The sequence below is a fragment of the Sus scrofa genome, chromosome 6 (genome assembly GCF_000003025.6).
Source record: "Sus scrofa isolate TJ Tabasco breed Duroc chromosome 6, Sscrofa11.1, whole genome shotgun sequence".
Lineage (NCBI taxonomy): Eukaryota > Metazoa > Chordata > Mammalia > Artiodactyla > Suidae > Sus > Sus scrofa.
The window spans coordinates 165,029,789-165,054,839 of NC_010448.4; the positions used below are offsets into that span (position 1 = coordinate 165,029,789).

Consider the following 25,051-nt stretch of genomic DNA (forward strand, 5'->3'; position numbering starts at 1 on the left):
GGCTCAGGGCGGACTGTGGTCTACCTAAGCCTAGAGAGCCTTCTTCGCTGGAGAGTGTGGGGGCATCTCACCTCCAGAGGTACTCTCAGAAGTTCTGGCCGACGCTGTGGGTGAAGGTGGGAGAACAAGACCCCCCCCAGGCATCACCTGCCACATACACACAGCCCTCTCCCAACGAAGCTGGTATCTCAGGTGCTCAAAGGGCTGAGCCCTCCATGCCCAGGTGCAGACAGAAGGCTGGGGTCACACAGCAGAGAAGGTCTAAACCGCGCCTTGGTCTACTAGCCCAGGCCAGGTACCAGGGCCCTTGTCCTGCCAGATGTGGGCCGGACAGTGCCTTGGGGCTGTGAGAGAACCTGCCCCCATCCCCCACAGCATGGGGCCTATCTCTGAACAGGTGTCCAAGCTCCCACAAGGAGAAGGCCGCTTCCTGCTCCACAGTCCTGCCTGCTTCTCCCTGCCAGCCTTCCAGCATGGTCCCTTCCCCTCCCTGTCCTCTCTCTCTTCCCGGCTCCATGGCCCTCTCTGCTGGAAAGCGTTCTTGGATTAACCCTTCCTAGACCAGGACCTCTGAAGCACTGGTAGAGTGCAGGAGTTGAGAGCATACGCTTTAGGGCCAGAAAGGCCCCAAACCATAGCTCTGCCCCTTGCCTGGGGAACCTTGGGCTCTTCATTTAATGTCTATTGGCCTGATTTCCTCACCTGGCAAATGGAGCCATAAATGCGGGCCCCAGGACCACGATGAGGCTAACACGAAATCATGGATGTAAAGTGACTGGCAGAGAGGAGGGGCTTGGCAAATGCCAGCTGGCATTTGGCCCCCCATACCCCATCGAACCGCATCTTAGCTTTCTGTTGTCCTTAGAAGGATGAGGGTGAGGGGAGAGGAGGAAGAGCAGGGGCAGCAACTTCAGAAAATCCTGCTCCCTTAGAAGAGCCTCAGGTTAGCCCCTAGAGGGACTTCCTCCATCTGAGACCCGGGAGGAGGCCACGTTTCAAAGGGCCCACCTGGCCCAGCCGGCTCAGAGGCCCGTGCCTTCCTCCCAGAAACGGCTCCAAGGCAGCAGCCGCCGCTCCATCTGGGGAGCAGAGGGGAGGTGAAGAGTTCACTCGGCCCACGGGCTGCAGGCCCAGGGCCTCCCACCCCGCCCCAGCCCAACCCCGTTGTGGCCGCATAAAAGGTGACGGATGGTTAATGGGGGAGATAACAGGATTCATAAGGGAAATTTATCGGTCACTCTGGTGGTATAAATATGTTTATAGCAGACCAAGGGGAAATGAAGAAGCCCCAATAAATCACTGCGAAGCCACCAGCCATTAATAGGCAAGCGGCCACAGGAACCCCAGCATCGGTGCTTGTAGACGCCCCCTCTGGCTGCCCGCTAATGGCACGGCAGGCCTGCAGACTCCTCGGGCCAGTGGCCGGCCCGGCCACACTGCACACTGTGGTGGGAACAAGGCCCCAGGGGCCGCCTCTGCCGCTCCTGATACGTCTTGCCCAACTTGCTGTGACCCCCTTGGTGGCCCTGGGCTCAGTGAGACTGGAAAGGCTGAAGGAATAGGACAGGGGGTGCACAGGCCCGGTCTGGGAGGCCCTGTAGCATGGGGCTTAAGGAGACTCTGGAACCAGACGACGCTGCCACTTCCCAGTCCCTGTCCTTCTTGGAGTTTCCTTGTCTGCAAAGTGACTTCGCAACCTCAGAAAGCTGTCGAGAGGAAGAGAAAGATACCCCCTCATCACAGTGCTTGGCACCCATAAGCCTCAATAGATGGTAGCAATTTTTTTTTCTTTTTCTTTTTTTTTTTTTTTGGCTTTTTAGGGCCACACCAGCAGCACATGGATGTTCCCAGGCTAGGAGTTGAATCAGAGCTGCAGCTGCCAGCCTGCGCCACAGCCATAGAAACTCGAGATCTGAGCAGCACCTGCCACCTACACCACCGCTCATGGCAACACCGGATCTTTAACCCACTGAGCAAGGCCAGGGATCGAAGCCGCAGCCTCATGGTTCCTAGTCGGGTTCATTACCGCTGAGCCACAACGAGACTGGCAGTGGTGGCTATTCTTATCCTTACTTTAGGCAAGGTCTTCCCTCTGAGGGAAAGGGCTGTGCGGCTGTGAGAACACTCACGTAAAGTGGATTGCACTGTTTCCATTTTATAAGCTAGGAACCCTCAGGCCCAGGAGTTAAGAAGCTATCAGTGGCCACGCAGCTAGAAAAGAAAGGCTCTGCCTGATTTCCACACCTAGACTTTTCCCTCGGCCCCAGTTTAGACCCTGCTGCTTCTGCTTTCCCGGAGGTTCCTGTCTCCACCCACTGCAAAGGAAGAGAGCCTAAAGCACTAAAGGCAGAGCCCTGGGGGCTGTGGCTCCTCCCCACCTACCCTCCTGGCCATGCCACTGCGCCTGCCCTCCTCTCACTCATCCTGGGCATAGCAAGGACTGGACTCAGCTCCCGCGAACTCGCCCCTGGCACCAGGGTGGGTAGAAACCTTCCTTGTGATCTACACAAAATGCTTTGCACTTGGCCTTTCCCATTCAGACTCTGGGCCTTGGTCAAAGTCTCAGTCCAGGCCAAAGGCCCCTCTAGCCCAGCTCACGCCTACATTCACTCACTCTGCAAATACTCCTGTTGCTGCCTCCACAGGGCATAATACTAACCAAGGCCCCTCCCGAATGATGCTTGCTAAAAGTCACATGCAAAAGTCACACCTGGATCATGGAATAGAAGGGTATGTGCCAGGGCTGGGGCAGGTACAGCAGCTGGGGAGGCCCAGCGTCAAAGAATGAGCAGAAGCCTAGCAGGAAAACATTTCCAGGGAGGGAACGCCCTGTGTGAGAGCCCGGAGGGCTGGCAGGACTTCGAGAGACCCTGGGGCTGGGGCGGCCCCGTCTCTCTCAATGCTGAGCATCTGCACAGACCCGCGGCCACCAGGCTCTGTCCGCACTTTGACCCAGGTCTTCACCCGCAGCCCCAGATCACCTGAGGACAGGGCAGCCTGCTCCCCAGTTTGCGGCTGGCACAGGCCCCTCTGCAAGCCATGCTCCTGACCCCTCACTCTCTGAGCCCCGTTTTTATCCCCAGGGCCCCAGGCAGCCGTCCAGCCTCCCCCAGCCCAGGAGGCCTGGGTCTCCACCGGGCCTCGGCGGTCTTGGGGCGCGAGCTCCCCGGCCTCCGCCCCGCTCTCGGGAGAAGGGCCTGAGCTGCCTCCGCCAGGTTCTCTGCGCGTTTCTCCAGATCGGTCTCTCCGTCTCTCTCCCGGTCTCTGAGGGGCTCGGGCTGGCTCTCCCCCAGCCTCTCTCCCCGTCGTCGTGCTCTCCCTCCCGATCCCGGGCTCCGTCTCTGCCGTCTCTCCCTCCCGAGGCCGGGCGGGGGAAATCGCTCCGTAAATAGGCGGATGGCCCCGGGCGCTCCGGGCGCAGACACTCGTTTTTAGAGCCGGTAATTGACTCCTTTCAGTTGATAATTCATGGCTTGCATATGCGCTTTAATGCGGGCGCCCGGGGAGGGAGGCGGGCGGGGCGGCCCGCGAGCGGAGCGGCGAGCGGCCGAGCGGCCGAGCGGCCGGGGACGAGCCGGACCCTGGGCGGGTGGCGTCCGGCGACCGTCTGCCGGCGTGCGGGTCCGGCTGTCCCGCACCGCCACCCACCCCACGAGCCTGGGCGCCGGGATGAAATCCAAGGGCGGCGGGTGGAGCGGAGAGGCCCGGACGCGGGGCTGACGGGCCGAGCCTCCCCTTCCGCCCGCGGCCAAAGGGGAAGCTGAGGCTCCGAGAGGAGGTGGGTCTGATCGGCCTCCCACAGGACAGAAGCAGGACCGGAACGCCGGGTGCCCCCTTCCCAAAGGACCCTCGTCCCGCCAGGCCTCAGTCCCAGTTTTGTAGAACCAACCGCTCCCCTGGGAAAATTTCCTATTTCTCGGCTGAACTCCTCCTCCCCAGGAGTGACGCCCCCAGCCAGTGCTCAGACTGGCCCCCCAGGAGGAGCTGGCTCTTCCCTGGGAATTCTGGACACAGACGCCCACCGAACTGACCTGGCCCCTCTCCCCACAGCCACTGCCAGGCTGAGCAGGAGCAGCCCTCTCCCACCTGGCCTTCACCTTTGGGGAGGTCCTGTCTGGAGGCTATGGCAGGTGTAATCGTTATTTCCATCTTGCAGACGCCAAGGAGGCTTGGAGAAGCTGGGAGACTTGTCCAAGGCCGCAGAGGCGGCAGATGAAAGTAATAGGAGTGGGACGGGGAGACGGAGCCCATGCCCCCGGCTTGGAGGTGCCCTCTGCCCCACACAGGCCTCAGAGAAACGCCTACGAAGAGGGACTCTGAAGAGGCCGATGACCTGCCCACCGTCACACAGACCAGCCAGTGGTTTCTGCTGAAGATGGCGGTCAATGAGAGGTCAGAGGTCAGCGCATGAGCTGGAGCTGGGACTGGGGAGGAAGGCAATTCTTGGCCCCAAACATCAGCTCAAGAGAAATGAAAGTCCAGTCTGGCCCAGGATGGGGTTTCCCATTTACTCTGCCCCTTGGACCGGTATCTCACTCCCTTTCCCCAGGCTAATTTCAGCCAAGAATAGGATTCTGCCCCCCATCTCCTAAAATCTGCAAAGGCACTTGGCTTATTCCTCCTGCCTCATCTATCTCCACTCGCTAGTGTCCCCATCTGCGCAATGGAGTCTGGACTGGAAAAGACCAGATAGATGACAAGGGAGGAGGCCAGGTGAGGTCTAGACCCTGTGAAGCTCAATGCTGCCCCCTGGTGCCCAGACTGGTGCAGCCAGCAGGACGCAGGGAAAGGAAACAGGAGGCACTTGAGGCAGAAAACCTGTCTGACTCCCACTTCTCTAAGCCTCTTAGACCTTCCTCTTACGGAGGAGGTAGGAGAGCAGGAGTCCTACTAGCCATGCCTGAGGGGAAACCATGAGGACCCTTCTCCAGCAAACTCAGACTCTGTGGTAGAAGCTGGTGGGAGGAAGAAGCCACGGCGAGGTCAGCAATAGCCCTGTCCGGCCTGCACCTGGACACCCCACGCGAGTCCTTCTGTTGCAAGTGGAGCCAGGGCTGCCTTTCTGGTGTAATTCCTGGGGTCTCCATCTTAGTTAAACTCAGGCTTTTTTTCTGCCTAAAATTCCATCATTTGTGTTCAGAGGAGGTACTCAACGAACGCTGGATGGATGGATGGATGGATGGATGGATGGATGGATGGATGGATTCCACTCATTTGCATTGAGATATTATCTCCAGGAGGTCTGGCTCTCAAGCACAGTGAGTACTGAGTTCATCAGTTTGCCTAGGTGATGGGAAATTGGGCTGCACAGAGGAATGGGATAGAGGACGGGCAGGTTTTGCTGGGGAAAAACTTCTAGAGAGTTCAGATGAAGGAAGGACCATGAAGGAGCTGGAGGGCAAAAAGGAAGCTTCCTGAAGGAAGTGGCATCTGACACAGGGCTTGAAGGGCAGAGGAGACAGTGGAGAGGACAGTTTGAACAGAGGCACAGAGGCAGAAGCGCATCTTCTGATGGCAAGAAGGCTCTGGTTAGAGGGAATGGAGGAGCTGTGCCGTGGTGGAGCCCTGCCAGAGCAGGTCGTGGAGGCTCTTAGGAAGTGCTGGGTGTCAAGCCAAGAAATTAGCGGCTCGTTGGCAAAGCACCGGACTGTGAGCTGGGGTCTGGGTCCCAAGAGAGGATCTGTTCTGACTCAGTTTCATTCCCTTGACCTTGCTCTATGGAATGTTCTCTAGAAAGCACTGGGAGCCACGGCGAGATCTTGGTTAGGGAAGTGCCTAGGAATCACCACTCACATAACAGTCAAGCCTGCAGGTGCCATGGACTTTATCACATTTAGCATCCTCAACTTGTAGATGAGAAAACTGAGGTCCAGCGATGGGAAGTAACTTGCCCAGCGTCGCGCAGGTGGCAGGGCCAGGACTTGGACCTAGGTCTCCAGCCTCTCAGTTTGGGGCCCTTTTCCCTCTGCTGCTATCTGGCAGAGCATCTCTGGGACTGAGCTAGAGGAGAACAGCTTGAGGCAGAAAGCCACTGGGAAGCTACAGCCCCACCTCCCCCACCTAGACCAGCGATTATGAGGCCAGCAGGTCAAAAATGTTCATGGAGCCCTTCACCCTGCTCTCCATCTTGGGCTAATCTGGAGAGTCTGTGTATTGAGCACCCACACAGAGGGACCACACGGAAAAAAAACACGGGTGGGCTTCCAGGAAGGGGAGAAATTAATGGGATGCGGTATTCAAGAGCAGAAAGGGACATGGAGGGCAGACTCGGATGAGGACGTAGGAAGGCCTCCAGGAGAAGAAGTGGCTTGTCACTTGGGTCCCCCCTGGTCCTTGACCAAGGTCTCCACCTCCTTCATGAACCGGAGACACAGCTCCTCTTCCCATGGCAAAGCGATGCACTGCACGGTCACCGGAAGCCCCACGGACCCGCTCACCGCCTGCAGGGAGAGACGGTCTGTGGACTCGAGAGGCTGCTTCTTGCTTACTGGCCCTCTGCCCAGCCCTCACCACCCATAGGTAGGCATTGACCCAAATCTCCCCCCCCCAATCTATAATAAGGTGGAAACGTCCTGGATCTCAGAGTTGCAGCTTCCTCAGCACTCAGTGAAACCGGGATAACTGCTCTGCTTTGTCTACAGTTTCTCAAAGATTAAGAGATTAACCTGCTCCCTGTGCAGAGGGCCGACTATAATGAAATATAAAGCCACGTATCCACCCAGTGTTCTCAGCCAAGGAAAGAAGAATGTGCAAATCCCTGACCCCGAGGCTGGTTATGCTTTTGCAGGGAAAGGGGAGTCTTGACCCCAAACACAGGCCCAGCGACATGGGGACTGAGCCGGAGTCCCTGACATGAAATCCAAACACACTTGCAGACATTTAAACATGTTTGCATTGCTTTACGATGATATCATATAAGTGCTTATTAGCCTTTGTCTCTGGAGCCAGGTCACCCAGCTTCAGGTCCTGGCTCCTTCCCTTCAGCCAGCTGTGTGCCTTTGGTCAAGTCCCTCAACCTGTCTGTGCTTCCATCTCCTCATCTGCAAAACCTCACGGGACGGTTATGGGACTTAATGACTTAATATATATACAGCACTTTTAAACAGCTCTTGGAACAGAGTAAGAGCTCAAGACACATTAGATAGTATCATTATTGTTATTTTCTCAGAATTCAGGTCAGCAGTTCCACTGGGTAACTCTAGCACTAAAATCAATTTTCAGAAAAAATAAGTTACTTAATGTCTGACGCAGACAAATGCATACTTTTCAGAGCCAGTCTCTCTCTTTCTCTCTCTTCCTCTCTCTCACCGAAGTCAGGGTTGTTCTTTTAGACCATGAATTAAATAGGCCCATGGAGGCGTTCCTGCGGTGGCACAAGGGATCAGCAGCATCTTGGGAGCACCAGGATGCTGCAGGTTCGATCCCTGGCCCAGCACAGTGGGTTCAAGATCCAGCATTGCCACAGCTGCAGCTTCGGTTGCAACTGCAACTCGGATCTGATCCCTGGCCTGAGAACCCCACGTGCCAGGAAGCAGCCAAATAAATAAAAGAACAGGCCCAAGGAAATATTTCCTTTGTGAAGCCCTCTCTGAATTAGTAATAGCAGCATTTATTGAACAGTTCTTACATATAAGGCCTTATGCTAATTGCTTCACTCTTTTTCAATTTAACCTTTAGCGGCGTTCCCGTCGTGGCACAGTGGAAACGAATCCGACTAGGAACCATGAGATTGTGGGTTCGATCCCTGGCCTTGCTCAGTGGGTTAAGGATCCCGAGTTACCATGAGCTGTGGTGTAGGTTGCAGACGCAGCTCAGATCTCGAGTTGCTGTGGCTGTGGTGTAGGCTGGCAGCAACAGCTCTGATTAGACCCCCAGCCTGGGAACCTCCATATGCTGTGGGTGCAGCCCTGAAAAGCCAAAAAACAAAAACAAAAAGACAGCACAACCCCACAAGGCAGATGTTTTAATTCCCATTTCTCTAGAGAAGAAACTGAGGCCCAGAGGGGCAGGGTCCAGTTCAGTTACACAGCAAGACCCTAACCAGGTACCTTTGCCCTGTTCCACTTTCCTGGCCTCTGGGATCAACTTTCCCTGCATGAGTGTCAAAGAAACCCACTGGGGTTGCAACGTACTCCCTGACAAAGACGGAGGCTGACTCGGAGGTCAAACAGTGTGTCCCCAGGGAAGGGGTGAAGCTGCAGCCGAAGGGGTGAAGGGGAAACACTAGAAGTGACCGCCCCCACCCTACCCTCACCCACTCCAACAGGGGGAGAGGCAGAGAGGGCAACGAACCTCCTGGAAATTTTTGTCAGAACCATCGCCATAGTAGCCCCGGTAAAAGGCCAGTTCTTCCTCGTCCTGAGGCGTCACGGTGGTGACAGGCACCACACCAGCAGGGAAGTTCAGGAGGTTGTACAGGGCCAAGTAGAAAGAGCTTCCTGTAGGAAGATCCAGGTAAGGCCAGGAAATTAGCAACGCAAACGATTCCGGGTGGGAAGAGTGTGGGCGCGCGCCCCCTGGAGCCGCTTCTTGGAACTGCATCCCTCTGCTAGCGAGAGCCAGTCCCGGGCAGAAGGGGGCCTCCTGCCCCACACAGCGGCGGGAGAGAACTGGGTATTCAGTGCGGGGCACTGGGCTCTGCTCTCTACGATGCTGATTCCTTGGCTCCTCTCCACGCCTGTGAGCTGGGGACTCCTACTGCCTGTGTACAGGTAGGAAACCAAGGTGGCAGGCAGGGACACAGCTGGTGGGTGACAGAAGCCTCAGCCACGCCCTCCAGTCCATGGGGCTCCCAGATCGCTGCAGTGTGCAGGACAATCCTGAGTTGAAAAGGCAGCCACTCGTGTGCAGGGTGAGAGCATCAGAGTGGCGGTGAGGTGGACAGGGAGCACTAGAGCGAAGCCAAGTGTGGGATGGGCTTTTGGGCACCCCCCGTGGGGGCACCCAGGGGATAGAATTCCAAGCTTGAGGTGGGTTTCCTTTCTGCATGGCGTCACCTCAGACCTGAACCCATGCTGGGCATGGGACGCTGCCCTGTGCTGAGACCTGTGTTTCAGGTGGGCTGGGCTGAGGACACCTTTGCAAATGACTCAGCAGAACGCATGTTAAGAGTGAATGGATATATTAAGTGAAAGAAGCCAGACCCCAATACCTTATGATTTCATTTATACGAAATTCTAGCAGAGGCAAAACTATAGTGACAGAAAGCAGACCAGGAGTTCCCTTCGTGGCTCAGTGGTTAACGAACCCAACTAGGATCCATGAGGATGCAGGTTCCATCCCTGGCCTCCCTCAGTGGATTAAGGATCCGACGTTGCCGTGAGCTGTGGTATAGGTTGCGAACACGGCTTGGATCCCGCATTGCTATGGCTGTGGTGTAGGCCGGCAGCTATATCTCGGATTCGACCCCTAGCCTGGGGACCTCCATATGCCACGAGTGTGGCCCTAAAACAAAGCAAAAAAAAAAAAAAAAGCAGACCAATGGTTGCTGCAGGTAGGGGTGGGGTGAACTGCATCAGGCCATGAGGGAAATTTGGTGGGTGATGGAAATATTCTTTATTTTCATTATGGTGGTGGCTGTACCACTATGTACATTTGTCAAAATTCATCAAGTTACACATTGAAAGGTGGTGAATTTTACTGCAACTGAATTATATTTCAATAAAGTTCATTTAAAACATAAATGGAGGCATTCCCGTCATGGTTCAGCGGTTAGCGAACCTGACTAGCATCCATGAGGACTCGGGTTCGATCCCTGGCCTTGCTCAGTGGGTTAAGGATCCAGCATTGCTGTGAGCTGTGGTGTAGGTCACAGATGTGGCTCAGATCCCGCGTTGCTATGGTTGTGGTGTAGGCCGGAGGCTTCAGTTCCGATTGAACCCCTAGCCTGGGAACCTCCACATGCCGCGGGTGCACCCTGGAAAAGACAAAAAGACCAAAAAATAAATAAATGAAGTAAATGGGGGAGTTCCCTGGTGGCCCGGTGGTTAAGGATCCAGCATTGTCACTACTGTGGCTCGGGTTCAATCCTTGCCCTGGAACTTCCACATGCCTTGGGCGTGGCCAAAAAAAAAAGGTGAATGGAAACTGGGAGTGACTGCTAACGAGTCCAGCGTTACTTTTCAGGAGGATGCAAATGTTTTGGAATTAAATGGTGGTGGTGGTTGCCTGACCTTCTGAATATACTGAAAACCACTGAGTTGTACACTTTATTTTTATTTATTTTTATTTTTTTATTTTATTTATTTATTTATTTTTGTCTTTTTAGGGCCACACCTGTGGCATATGGAGATTCCCAGGCTGGGGGTCTAATCAGAGCTGTAGCTGCCGACCTGCGCCAGAGCCACAGCAACGCCAGATCTGAGCTGCATCTGCGACCTACACCACAGTTCATGGTGACGCCGGATCCTTAACCCACTGGGTGAAGCCAGGGATCGAATCTGCAACCTCATGGTTCCTAGACGGATTCCTTAACCACTGAGCCATGACGGGAACTCCTGAGTTGTGCACTTTAAACTGTGAATTTGTTATCTGAATTTTATCTCAGTTTAAGAAATTTTTATTTATTTATTTATTTATTTAGTCTTTTTTTTCCTTAGGCCCACACCCGTGGCATATGGAGGTTCCCAGGCTAGGGGTCGAATCAGAGCTGTAGCCACTGGCCTACACCACAGCCACAGCAACACCAGATCCAAGCAGTGTCTGCGACCTACACCACAGCTCACCGCAGCACTGGATCCTTAACCCACTGAGCGGGGCCAGGGATGGAACCCGAATCCTCACGGTTAATAGGTTCGTTACTGCTGAGCCACAAGAGGAACTCCCAAGACATTTGTTTTTCAAATAGTGACGAGAGACAGAGGTCAAGGCCACAGAAGTCCTGGATTTCCTCTCCATCCCCAGGACCCAGGGCCCTCTTACTTGCTGCTTTGGCAGGATAGCCGATATAGAAGGCAGGGCCCAGAGCCGGTGCCAGCAGCACGTCCAGATCCAGGGACCGCCACTTGGCTATGAACTCTTGCTGATATTCCTGCAGGGATGGGGGTGGGCAGGAGGGGTTAAGACCGGCAAAGGTCACTGTTTGCAGGACAAAGTCAGGTGCTGGCAGACGGAGTCAGGTTAGACACCAGGAAGGAGCCCCAGGCTGTGCGATGCAGACTAAGATGGGGAAGGAGGCGGGGTGGGGCGGCAGGAATCTGGGTCTTCCCAGGGGCCAAGGTGAAGGGAGGGGCCGGGGAGGCTTAAGCTGCAGAGATTTCAAGGAAACAGACTACATCAATCTCCTTGGTCACCAAGCCTCCCCATCCAGGCACAGCTGGGCCTCCCCTGCCCGTGAGGTCAGAGATCTACCCCCTGTTGGGACACTCCTATCATCACCCAGGTATCTGCAGCCGCTATTTCCGCAGTCCCCAGGCATACGTCACCTCCACCGCTGTGTGCTGCTCCCACAGTTTCTTGGGTGTCCTGGGGAATGAGGAAGACTGAGCAGTCCAAAGTCAGCACCGGAGGACTGACCCCCTCTTATGCAAATGAGGCGTGGCACCCCGAGGCAGGGTCTGGCCTCCATGCAGACTATACATCCGCAGAGGGGCTGGGAATGACCCGGGGTCTTGTCCTCTGCTCAAAACATCTTGCCTGCCCAGTGTTCTCAAGAGGATACATCCTCTCTCGTCAAAGCCCCCCGTATCAGCCACAGGGACCCACAAGCTCCCTCAAAACCACAGATCCCTTCCCCTAAACTGTGAGGCCGCAAGGCAGCCCTCAGGCCTCCTCCAGCCCCAATTCCAACCAGTACCTCAATTCCAAGTCCAGGCCAAGCCCAAGAGCCAACCCAAGCCCAAACCAGTCTCCTCTCCCAGCCGCACTTTCACCCCAGTCCCAACCTGAACCCCAACCCCAACTCAAACCAACTCCAACCCCAGCCCCAGCTGTAAACTCGACCCCAGCCCCAACCCAACTTCAAGCCAAGCCCAACCTTTATCCCAACCTAACCCAATTCTAGCCTGCATTCAGCGCTTAACTCCAAATCAAACCCCAACAGCCCCAGTACCAGCCCCACCCAAAAGTCTAAAGGTAACCCCATGTCAGGCATAGACTGAAAACCCTAATTAGATCCCAAAGGCTCAACAGCCCCGCCCTCAGTGGACAAGGCCCCCAGCCGCGTGGCCCTCACTCAGTTCCCACGGAAACAAACCCCTGTGACCTGGACCTAAGGAGACTCAACCACTCACCCAACTCCACGTAACTCTTCCAGAAGCTGGCTGGTCAGGGGCTCCTGGAGGTGGGGACAGAGGGAGAGGCCAACTTCAGGAACCACAGGGTGACACCAGCCTGTCTGGGACGGAGGTCTAGGAAGGGCGCTGTTCCGCTCCTCCCCAAGCGCCTGAGCACCCCACTGAGCCCTGAGCCCCCTCTCGTCCCCACGCTTCTCTAAATGCCCTCCCTTCTCTGACAGCCTCACCCTGTCCCCCTCTTTCGGTTCCTCTCCCCCGGCCCTCTTGAGTCACTTCATTCTCTGACCCCACCCCACCCCCAGGGAGAGCCCCCCGCCTCTTTCTGAGCCCTTCTGTTCTCTGGGCCCCTCCTCCTCTAAGTCCCTCCCCTGGTCTGGGCCCAGACTCACAGTGAAGCGTAGGATCCCGGCCAAGAAGCGCTTGACCGGGTCTGGCAGGCGGAGCTGGCTGACGAGGCCCTGCATGCTGGGGTCCACGATGTCCCCCTTACTGTGGAAGCACAGACGCGTAGCGGCCACTTTCAGCCTTGCAGCCGCGACCACACCTCCCACCCCCACCCCCAGCTGCGCCTCTGCAGAAAAGAGGAGGGACGTCGGACCCTAAGAAACACTTCTCTTCCCAGCAGCACCACCCCTGCTACGTGTGCATCCGAAAGACGGGCCTGAATGGGTGACTTACCCTTAAGGTCGCACACTTAGCCAGAGGCATCCCGCCAGCTCAGGCCCGCGGTTCCCCTCCTAGCGCTCAGGCTGCCACCAGCCCCCTCCTCAGCCCCTTTTCCACCATGTCCCATCTCTGAGTCCCAACAAACGCACAGCTTCTCCAGAAGGGTGGCCCCTCCATCAGCATACAGGCCCCCGGTGAACAGGTGAATAAAGGCATACTCGATGCGGGGAACCGAGAAGGGGATGAGCTGGGGAGACAGAGCCGCGTCAGGGGCTGGAGGGCCTCCCACCCTGCCCTCTTTTTTCTCTGCAGAGCCCAGACATCCTGAAGGGTCAGCAGACACAAGCGGCATTTTTTTTTTTTTAGGGCCACACCCAGGCCAGGAGTCTAGTTGGCGCTACAGCTGCCAGCCTACACCACAGCCACAGCAACACGGGATCTGAGCTGCATCTGCGACCTACACCACAGCTCACGGCAACACGGGATTCTTAACCCACTGAGCAAGGCCAGGGATTGAACCCACGTCCTCGTGGATGCTAGTCGGGTTCATAACCCGCTGAGCCACAGTGGGAACTCCCTAGCTCACTTCATCTTCATAGCTGTCTGGTGTGGAAGCAAACTGGGGTTCACAGGGGTCAGCAATTCTCCAAGGCGCAGGATGGGCCACTGGGGGACGGAAGCTAGGGGAGGAGGGGAGGATGATTTTGAGGCCAGAGAGCCCCTTACAGCCCTTTGATGGAGGCATGAGAAACCCTGGCGGTAGTAGTTTGGGAGTGAGTCCCTGAGGGTCCACTACTGAAGGGGGTGCCTTCCTCACAGCGTGTGGGGCCCACCTTGCCTGAGAGGCCCCCATTCGGCCTCCACCTCCACCCAACAGTCTTCTCCAGGAAGCTCAGGGGAAACACAACGGTCTCAGATAAGACCTCCTTTCTCTCCACGAAGAGACCAGCCCAGCATCCTCACTGGTCCCACCGCCCCTCCCTCCTAAGGGCTAAGCAAGCCCACCTGGTGTCCCGCATCCTGGAGCAGCTTGGAGGTGAGCCTCACGGCCCTGGTCATGCTAGGAGATGGCTGTGTGAGGTTGTCTGATTCGTAGTAGCCAATTCGAAGGCGCCGGCTACTGGCGTACACCTGGGGGCACGAGGGGCTGGCTGGGGCTCTGAGGGGAGGCTGGCCAGAGGCCAAGGTGGCCTCACTCTGTCCAGGAGCTAGACTTGCAGGCTGGGACCTTGGGCCACAGCTGTCCTCACCCAGGGGAATAGGCAGGGGCACCCCAAGAGCCCCTTGGAGCCTCCCTATATACTTTCCAGGCTCTAGGTCCTCTGAAGAAAGCCCTGGAAGAACGGTGAATGCATGGCAGCATGAGCGATGGGTGGACAGGAAGACAGAGGGTTGACAGCTTCAGGAATAAATGGGTGGGTTATGAGATGGCGAAGGGGCGGGTGGACAGAGGGTTGAATGGACAGACGGGCGGAAGGAAGAACGGATGGTTGGAGCTGAGGGAGCGGGCAGGCCAGCGAGTACATGAGGAGACACACGTATCCTGACGCCCAAGAACCGTCAGAGAGGATGAGGCTGAAGGGACCAAGCGAGGCGAACAGTGATCTCAGGGTGGTTGTACGCGGATGTGTGCAGGGAGTCAAAGGAACAGACACTGGCCGAATGGTAGACGGAGACCCTACAGAGCAGGTTCTTGAGTCAGGCAGGGTGGGGTTCGAAGCCAGGTGCCAGCTGTAGGATCATCAGCAAGTCATTTCCTCACCTGTAAATGGCAGAACAACGCTCCTATTGAGAGTGAGTGTGTGGCTGAACTACAAAGAGCCTGCACAGAGAGTCGGTACCCATAAATGTTGTTGCGTGAAGGAAGACAGAGCTGGAAGGGCCCGGAGCAATCTTCTGGTCTGGCCTCTTCCTTGTACCAATGTGGAGACGGAGGCTTAGAGAAGAGATGTGTCTTGGCCAAGGTCACCTAGAGGCCTAAACGCCTGGCTTCACTCCCTCCCGGGCTCTCGAGACCACACTCGCTGAGTCCACAGCCTGCGTGTGCTGGGTAGGTGAGGATGGAGGCCCTCTCGGGGGGGAGGGGGGAAGGTAACATCATCCACGACCTCAGGGGGCAGAGAAGCCAAAGCAGCGGGTGTCCAGCAGGGGCGGGCATGAGGGAACTGCCCACGTGGGCTCCCTGCTCCCTGCACCTTGGGCTGGAAGAGGTGGCCCTCGCAGGGCACCAGCACAGCAGGCAGGTCAATGAGGCATGGGGGGGCTCTCCAGGTCTGCTGCCCGCCCAGCCAGCTTACCTCCTCCCTGAAGGGCAGAGGAGGCACAGTGGCGTCCAGTCGGTGCATGTTCTCACTCAGCAGCGCTCGGAGGCACAGCGCCAGGCTCTCCACGTCCTTGGCCATGGGTCCGGCCACTGTGGTCACTGCACAGAGAGGGCGGAAGAGGCAGATTCCCTGCATCCTTTCTGCTCTGAGGACCTGGCCTCGGACGGTGGGGCCCAGGCCCCTGATCGGGGCCAAGGGAAGAGGCCCTGGGGCCATCCCTTCCATGTCAAGGGTTGAGGATGGGTGGAGCTGGCAGCCTGGCCCGAGCCGGTGTGGCGCCTGAAGGCAGACCCTCATCTGGCAGAACATCAAGAGCCCAGTAAGAGAGGTTAAAGCTAAAGAGCAGGAAGCACCTCTCAGTGGGGCGAGAGTCACTGGTCTAGGGAGCCACACAACCCTCTGACCAAGGGCCCACGTTCCTTGATCACCGGGGGGCCGGTCTCTCTGAGATACAGGACGAATGTCTCGGGAGAAAGGCAGGCAGGTTTGGCTTTGAATGGGGGAAGCTTACCGGATTTCTTGCCCTTGACAGCAGAGGCAACTCCAGAGTAGCTGCAAAACCCCGCCCCCCCAGAGCCCAGCTCAGCTCCTGAAGGGAAGGACTTAGGTGCCAATGAGGCTTGAGCACCCAGCCAATGCACTCCCCCAGGACCCGGCACATTTTGTTCCCTGATGCATCTCATGTACCTAGTACAGTGGTTGGCACAGAATAAACACGCAAGAACTATTTGGCAAAGACATTAAGCGGTAGATGAATGGTGAAACCGAAGGATAGAGACAGGGAGGATGAAGGGATGGGTGGATGGATGAGCGGACGAGGGATGGACGGAGATGGCAAAGGGATGGGTGGCTGTGTGCGTAAGGGAAGCAAAGGCAGCTGGATAGATGTACAGATGAATGAACGAATGAACTGATGGAGTGAGGAATGATGGGAGATCCGTTCCACGGCCACCTGGACCAAACATGGTGAGTTTAGCTGCGGCTGAAGCAGGAGTTATTTGAAACCCTCCCACCTTCACCCACTTCCTCTAGTTCTGAGCTGAGAGGATGTGAGCTGATAGGTGGGACAGGCCCCTCTACACCCCCATCAGGGGGGTTAGCCCCCCCGACCCCCAGCCCACCAGCCAGTACCTGAGGCGGTATCCTGTGGTCCGGAGGCCACATAAACCACAAAAGCTGGCTGGAATGCGGATGCTGCCACCAGTGTCGGTACCCATGCCCAGGATGGAGCCCCCTCCTGCCAGCAGAGCTCCCTCACCCCCGGAGGAGCCCCCTGGTGTCTTCTTCAAGTTCAGAGGATTCAGAGTCTGTCCATAGATGGGGTTGCTGCAGTCAAAGCTGAGGGAAGCAGAAGCAAAGGGGCTGGGCGGGCGGGGAAGGTTTAACTGGAGAAGACCCTCGCCCACCCACAGAGAGGCCCACCTCCCTGGGAGTCACCCCCAGGGTCCGTGAGCTCCCGCCTGGGGCTGGGAACCTCGGGGTCTCCCTTGGGCTGAGGCGAGGGGCTACTGCGGCAGGACACACCAACCAAGACTCCTGAAATAAGGACCAAGGAGCCCACAGCTCTGCTCTCAGAACAGGGAAGAGCTCACGAAAACAGAAAACCACCGGGGACACGGGTGCAGGTGGAGAAGAGGGAATGAGAAGAACAATTCGAGAGAGGCTAGAAGAGAAACGGAGAAGTGACTTTGCAGAAGCTCGGGGCAGCAGGACCCTTAGGAACCATGATGGGGGGGGTTGTAAGAGGAGGAAACCGACGCTAGGGGGCAGAAAAGATTTGCCCAAGGTCCTGGGTCCCCACTTCGCCCTCACCTAATCCTGGGCCCGGCCCCCCACCCGGCCTGCCTGCGGCAGAGACCTGAGCAGTGTCTGGGGGATGCTGGTCTTCACGAAGGGGACGGCTCCTTGGGCCTTGAGCACTTTCACGATGACCCCGTCCTTGGCCGCCGGCTTCTCCAGGAACTGGGCCAGGCCGCACGTGGAGTCATGGCCCTGCAGGGAGGCAACCTGAGCTCCAGCCCCCAGGGCCCGGGGTAGAAGCAGACAGACTCTCCTCCCCACTGCGCTCCCGCGCCCATGAAGGCTCACGCCCCCTGAGACACGAGAGCTGCTCCCTTAGGAGTCCCAGTGGCGGACAAGCTCGGGGGTTAAGACATTGGGTTTGGGAGCTGGGCTGCTGGGGTCGGTTCCCAGGTGGGCCACGGTCTAACCAGATGGCCTTGAGAGAGTACCTTGCCCAAAGCCACACCCTCAGATGCTCACGTGCGTACCTGCAACGGTTCCCCGCCCCCCCGGGGCTCACCATACAGTCGTAGGGGTCCTTGAGGCTGATGGGGACCCCGTAGAGAAGGCCTCGCTCCGTCTTCTTGAGCTTCTTCAATGCCTGCAGCTGCTCCTCGCATTCCTCCAGGAAATCCGTCAGGCAGTTCACCTCGTGGTGCACCCTCAGTGCCTGAGTGACATCGAGGGAGACCAGAGAGGAGCTCAGAGGGCGGCCAGGCACAAGGCACGGGGTCACCCCAGCGCCCCCCCCAACCCTGACTCGGCACAGACCCGACAGATGGCTGTGGCACGCGCCCCGACTCAGGCTCGCTGCCGCACTGCGGGGCTACACCTGCCCCCCAACAACAGGTGACATCCCCCTCTCCAGCCCGAGCCCCAGGGTTGTGTCCTGTCCCCACCCCATCACCTCCTCTAAGTAGCTACAGAGGACGCTCTCCAGACTCAGCTCGTCAGCCTGCAGCTTCTGGGCCAGCTTCTCCAGCGGCAGCTCCAGGATGGGCTTAGGGTCCAGCTCTGGCTCCTGCAGAGGTGGGGGGTGGGGGGTGGACGGGCATCAGATTGCTCCGCCCAGGCCCCTCCGCACATTCCACACATCACACCCACAATACTCCAGTGGACACAACGTGCTCGTCGCATCTTCCTGTGCTCATGCTTAGCATTAAAAACAGTTTCTGGGAGTTCCCGCCGCGGCGCAGCGGAGACAAATCCAACTAGTATCCATGAGGATGTGGGTTCCATTCCTGGCCTTGCTCAGTGGGTTGATGATCTGGTGTTGCCGTGAGCTGTGGTGTAGGTCACAGATGCAGCTCGGATCTGGTGTGGCTGTGGCTGTGGCTGTGGCTGCGGCGTAGGCTGGTGGCTACAGTTCTGATTAGACCCCTAGCCTGGGAACCTCCATATGCCACAGGTGCAGCCCTAAAAAGACCAAAAAAAAGAAAAAAAGAAGAAAGAAATTCAAGCAAGGATCTAAATCACCCCCAAAGTGCATGGCTCTCTCTCCATCAGTCTGTCTCCGTCGCTCTCTCCCTCCGTCGCTCTACACCTCCACGGGTGTCTTCTCTCCTAATGAACACTTCACTTGCCCCCCCCCCCCCGCAAAAAAATGTCAAGCAAGGCTTTACTGGGGCTCCTGCTGCAGCAGGAGGGAGCAAAAGCTAGTAATACGTTCCCCTGCTCACTCCTCCTGCGGGGAAGAGAGGAGCTGGTTCCTTACCTGGGGTGAGGGTGGGGGTGCGTCTAGGGGTTGGGCCAGAGGGGTGGCTTAAGTGGTGTGCCCGCCCCCCTGGTGGTGCCTTGTGCAGGGTTCATGCAGCAATACCCTGTCTGCTTTTGCTCCAGAGGGTCAGAAGAGGCAGTTGGGTTTTTTGGTCTTTTTGTATCTTGTTGTCCATAACTTGTCCCAGTGGTTATTTTTAGTCCCTTGTGGTTACTTTGTATTTTGCTGCTGGAAGAGATGTCTTTCCATGTGCAGCCAAGGTCCCAGGGCCGGGTCCCAGCCCCCCATCAGCCCCAGCATATCCCAGTGTCCTCCTGCAGTCCTCCCACCTCTGCTGATCTGTTCTTGGGAAGAGCAGAGTCCAGCATGGGTGGCAGGGGAGCTCGGGAGCCAGCCTTGACGCCAGCACTGGTCAGCTGGGGAATGTGGGCCAAGCCCTTCACATCTCAGGACCAAGGCCTCCCCAGAGAAGAAAGGACCAGAAGTCCATCACAAGGCAGCCATGCGGGGGAGCACAGACAAGCCCCCCGCAACTGCTCTGAGCCCAGTCCTTCGTCGTGTGGGTCGGGAGGTGAACCAGCCCTTCAGGACTCGTGTCAGGGGCAAACGTGATAGGACAGGGACCCAGTGGTCTCCCTTTGTCCTGCACGGTTCCAGCTGAGACCCTGGTGCCCACACGTTGGAGTGTGGCCTGAGTGGGCCTTTCTTGGTCCTGGAGGGGAGGGCGGGAGACAAAGGCATTTCCCTGGGAGGCTGCGGGCTCCAAGGCTTCTTGGATCCGCCCTGGTCCTCATCTCAGGCGCCTCTGCAATTTACACTTCCCTTCCAGAAACGCTCTGCGCCCTCAACTCCCCCGGCTTCGCCCTGGCCTCCGGCAACTCCTTCTCAGACGATTCCCTCCAGGAAATGCTGGCCTCCTCTCACCCTACCTGCCCACCCTCTCTGGGACCCCACAGTGCCCAGATCTTGCTGTTTGTCCACTTCAGGCCTACCTCCCGCCAGACCTCAAACCCACGCACCCACCCACGGATTGACAGACACCCAGGACTCATGGTTGATCTCTCAGACCTGTTCTTCCTCGTGAGATTCCCAATTGATGCCACTCAGGTCACCCAAGCAGTAAACCTCGGGGTCGCCCCGGATCCCTCCCCCGCAGGCAGGCTGATGCTATCGATGCTAACACCTCAGTATGTGTAAGATGTGTCCTAGCATCGAGGACCTGCCTGAACACATCCTGGGCCTCCTACAGGTACCAGTTTGTCTTACTCCTTACAACAGCCCTAGGAGGTGAGTCATCTTATTTTCTCGTTTGACAGCAGAAGACACCGAGGTATAAAAAGCTGTTTACCCAAGGATCTGGATTCCCCTAACCAGGCCCTGTGACCGCTCTTGTATCCACCTGCAAGGCCAAGACGCCGCGCTGCGTCCTCAGACCTCCCACCCCGAGTCGTTGGACTCCTTCTCGCCTACAGCCTTTTCTGTCGCTTTTCTCAGCAGCCTCTTCACGGGCCTCCCTCTAGGCTCTAGCCTTCCCACCCAACCTCTTCACCAAGCCGGGTGATCCTTTTTAGTCCGTGTAAAGCCTAAATCTGACCACAGGGCCCCACAGAATAAAGTTGCAACACCAGTCTCCTCAGTAGGGTTTACAAGACTTTCACCATAAAGGTCTGATGTGTTCACATATCGATACAGTTATATAACCCTTTCTGCATGGCCAGGAACCGTGTCAAGCGCTGTGCGGGCACCACGTCATTCAGTCTTCACAGAAACCCTTAGATGGGTGCTTTGGGCGGGGGATGCCCATGACATGTGGAAGTGCTAGGGCCAGGGATCAAACCCGTGCCACGGCAGTGACGACAACAAGCCCTTAACTTGCTAGGCCACCAGGGAACTCCTTGGGTGTTCCCCACTCCATTTCGCCAGTGAAGGCAAGTGGGATGCAGGTCACTCTATTGCCCAAGGACGTAAAGGTGGGCCACCTAAGCCTACGGCGGCGTGTCTACATTCTAATGGCTCCTGGGAGGGGAACTTTTCTGCTGAAGCACTTCCTGGGTGCCAGGCACCACCCTGGGCTCTCTCCCTGCCTCAGTCCTGGTGGGCCCATCTCACCAGTCTCCTCTTGCCCTGTCCCCTCTCTTATACTGCAGCCCGATCCCTCTGCTCACTGCGCCCTTTTGCTGGCTCGGTGCCTCGGCTCAGAGCTCCCGAGGCTGTTGCCACAAGGACTTCAGGAGGGCTGGACAAGGATCACCCTCGACGGGGCAGGCCTTTGGCTAGAATGCACCTCAGCAGCGACACCCACAGTGGCTAAAACGTGGAAGTCCTTCTCGCTCTCTCTATTTTTTTTTTTTTTTTTTTTTTGGGCCACATCTGCGGCATATGGAGGTTCCCAGGCTAGGGGTGGAATCGGAGTTGTAGCCGCCGGCCTACGCCAGAGCCACAGCAACACAGGACCCAAGCCACATCTGCGACTACACCACAGCTCACGGCAATGCCTGATCCCCAACCCAGTGAGCGAGGCCAGGGATCGAACCTGCATCCTCATGGGAACTTGCTGGATTCATTTCCTCTGCGCCACAATGGGAACTCCCTTAGTATATAGTTTAGAACAAAACCCCACAGCTCCATAGACACCTGGCCTTCTCCACACTCCGCTGACTCCTATTGTGGTATGAAAATCAAAGTAAATAGATTTAAGGTTTTCAGTACGTTGATTTTTTACGAATATTTCCAAGGGGTTGGTAAATATGTTTAACGACATAAAATCTCTCCACCCTGGGCGAGAGACATAGAATCTTTCCACCCTGGGCGACCAGGGCCTCCGGGCCAGCAGCCTTCAGCCCGTGGCCCCTGAGAACTCTGATTTCCATGTGTTCTCCCAGGCTCTCCTTTCTCTGGGAGTGCCTTTCCCGTTCCTTCCTCCTTCTGGAAAACGCCTACACATCCTGCAGGGCTTGGATCCCACACCACCTCTCCGTGAAGCCTTCTGCACACAACCCTCTCCAGACAGAGGAGCGGCTCACCCTCCTGCCAAGTCCCACAGCTCCCTGGGCATCCGGCCTTCGCCAGCCTTGGCTGAGCCGCCTCCCCTGGCGGTCTGCACAGCTCTGTTGCCAGCACACCCCACCCAGACTGGGAGCCTCTTTAAGGCAAGTCTGGGTCAGGTGTTAACTTCATCTGTGTAATGACTCTGTCCCTGGGATCCAGCAGAGCAAGACTCAGGAGACTCCTTTGGAAAATTTTGCTAAACAGAACTGAACCGGATTTTTTTTTTTTTTTTAGGGCCACACCCGTGGCATATGGAGGTTCCCAGGCGGCCAGGGGTCTAGTCGGAGCTGTAGCCGCTGGCCTAGACCGCAGCCACAGCGATGCCTCTGCGACCTACATACACCACAGCAGCGTAGGATCCTTAACCCACTGGGCGAGCCAGGGATCAAGCTGCGAACTCATGGATACGAGTCAGATTCGCTTCCACTGGGCCACAACAGCAACTCCAGAATTGGATTTGTTTAACCCTTCCAAGGGTTTGACCTGTTTCAACCTCCCACCTGCCTGGGACAGAAAGCCGGTCACCGGAGGCCCTGATTGGGAAGGCGCCCGGGACAGACTGGTGTAGCTCTGTGGGAAAGATAAGAAGGTGCTGAGAGCCAAGAAGACTGCAGCCTTGAGGGGAGGCTGGAGACACGGTGGACGATCTCACCCCAAACCTTTCCACTCCTCCAGTCCACCAGACACCCGCTCCAGGGAGCCAGCCCAATAGCTGCGTGTCCCAGATGCCCACACATAAACCAACGGGATGCCCAGACACATACAGAACCACACGTCCTCACACATCAGACACACAACCACACATGTCCACGCTTTGCTGGACATTCAGACCCAAACCAGCCACACATATCTAGACGCATACCTGCCCATGATCACACAGTACGTACACATCCAGCCAGGCACCCACCCCGAGGCGCCTCACTAAACACAAGCAGCCCGTGGCCAGACCCGCACCCAACCCACGCACAATGAAACACCAAGAGGAGGCACGCGCAAGAAGAGCCGGGTGTTTGCAGTAAAGGAACCTAAACCCACCACCGCACACAGATGGGGCCTCCCCACGCACACAGGAACCCCCTCCATCATGCAGATCCGCCGCGGCAACCCCATTAGCCCAGGTTTCCTCCGCATCAACCAGGGAGGGGCAGCTGCTCTCTGGGGGCAGATTGATTTATCCAACTAATTAGCCCCAATTAATATTAATACACATTCTCAGGAACGGCAGCAGCTCGGGCAGGGAAGCTGCCCACTGGGGCCATCAATCACCATCCGGGGGACGGCAGAGGACACTCAGGAGCGCCGGAGCACAGGGACAGCACCTCAGGCACTACCCCAACCCCCACTCCCAGGGCTCCCAGAGGGAGTCCACCACTATCGAGCCAAGCTGGGGACCCTAGGATACCACCAGCCCACCTCTCCTTGGGCAGCTGGGGAGCCCAAGGCCCAGAAAGACGCCGTCCCATCCTGCAGGCCACAAGCAAAGCGCAGGCACGGTACCAGGTCATCTTCGTGCCTCTCCTTCCCACCCTCTCTCTGCCACCCTGGGCAGGCTTTGCTGCCATACCCACAGCTCAGTCGCTTCACGGCGGGTCCCAGCCCAGCCGTAATGACGGCCTCGGGGGCCTTGCAGTATCCCCAGCCACGCCAGCCAAGCCCCCTTTGAAAAAAACCCAGCTTCCTGGAGGACCCCATCTCCTGTGACACCCTGCCCCCCCCATGCTTTGCATCTGTCACGTGCTTAGCAAACATTTGCCCGACGCTCACCTGGGGGAGCAGGGGGACGAGGCGCAGAATGTGTCCACCAGGTTCCTGCCCAGTGGGGTTTGGGGAGGCCTGGCCTCTTACCTCCAGTTGCCTCTATCAGTTTATTTTATTTCAGAAAAAATAGCCCGAGTGAACACCCACCCTGTTGCTGAGCCTGTGTGGGCACCAGGAGGGAGAGGAACCATCCTGCCCCGACTGTGAGGGGACCCAGACGGAGGAGGAACTGACAGCGACACCAGGAGCCAGCGTGCAGAGCTGGGGTGTAGGTTCTGCTCCCTGTCTTCTGAAGGAGATGGGGCTACAAGAGGGGCCCTGTCCCCAGGCAGGACCTGCTGCTGGGATTGAGGGCCCGGGGGCCCCAGGGTCCATGTCCACTCACCTGCTGCCGGAGACGCTGTGCCAGGGCTTCCATCCGCCGCAGGGCCTCCTCCCTGTGCTTCTGGGCCCTGGGGATCTTGCTCCGTGCTGGAGCCTGCTGCCAGAAGATCGGGGTGACCCCCAGAAAGATGGACCCCAGCAAGGCGGCCCCCAGCAGGGCCAGCAGGAGCAGCATTGCCAGGGCGTAAGACAGCAAAGCCACCCCAGGCATCATGGAGGCTGTGTGGACACACCAGCTGCCGCCTCGAAAATAGTGCCTACTTATATGTCAGCTACCAGCCAGACCACCCGCCCACGTCTCTCCTCCAAGGGGCAGGAACCACGGCCGTGGGTGTGGCAGAACCTCCTCCCGGCTGCTTCTTACCCCTACCTGGACAAAGTCTTTGTTCCTCAGGCCTTGAAGAGGAAGAGGCTTTCGTGGAAAATAGCCTGAAAAGGAGCCCAGGCCGACAGCCAAGCAGGTGACCAGGCCCTGACCCCCCACCTCCTTCATGCCCTCCTCCTCCATTCCCCCCCCGCCCCAGACACCAGCACTGTCGTCTGATCCATGCTGGTTCCAGATGGGGTGGCCTCAAGGTTTCCCGCGGCTTCCAGGATGATCGCCAAGCCCCTCAGCATGGCTCCCAGACCTCACGGAGGCAGACCAAACAGCCCGTGGCTGCACAGAGCTAGCAGCTTGCTCTGGGGGGTGTCTGGGGCCCGGGCAGAGAAGAAAGGAAGAAACACCTGGGGGAGCTGGTGGGGCTCTGACGTCCCAGGGGAGATGAGGCCTCCATCCCCTGCCCCTGCCACCCCAGCTGGATGTGCATTCTGACTCCCAGAGCCAGGCCACGCTGCTGCCCCGGGGGACTCCAGCCTCCTTCCAGACGCATCTCCCATTTTGTCATGGGACTAGGAACTCCCCACAGACCGAGAGAGCCATGGAGGCACCTGGGGGGGGCACCGTGAGGAGGTGGAGGCCGCTTCCTGGAGGGCCGGCAGGGACGACGAAGCAGGGGAGCAGGAGGGACCCCATTGGGAGCCCTTCCACTCTTGTTTCTTCAGCCCAGTCCTCTACCTCAGAGGGGAGAGGGGAGCAGCTGGTCACAAGCGAGCCTGCCGGTCGCTGTGACCTGGAAAACGGTGGCTCTGCCCTCGAG

The 25,051-nt window shown here is 57.5% G+C and overlaps 1 protein-coding gene across 1 annotated transcript; it reads right to left on the bottom strand.

The window, feature by feature from the left end:
- On the bottom strand, positions 5,808-24,372 carry LOC102164418 (vitamin D3 hydroxylase-associated protein-like). Its single transcript, XM_021096717.1, has 15 exons — positions 23,914-24,372; positions 17,913-18,026; positions 17,526-17,675; positions 17,082-17,215; positions 16,355-16,561; positions 15,735-15,775; positions 15,197-15,321; positions 13,905-14,030; positions 13,049-13,146; positions 12,623-12,722; positions 12,231-12,274; positions 11,424-11,463; positions 10,921-11,029; positions 8,293-8,438; positions 5,808-6,440 (listed from the first exon to the last, which is right to left on the bottom strand). Exons 1-15 carry the CDS (start codon positions 24,124-24,126, stop codon positions 6,312-6,314), a joined length of 1,776 nt encoding a protein of 591 aa, XP_020952376.1. The 5' UTR covers positions 24,127-24,372; the 3' UTR covers positions 5,808-6,311.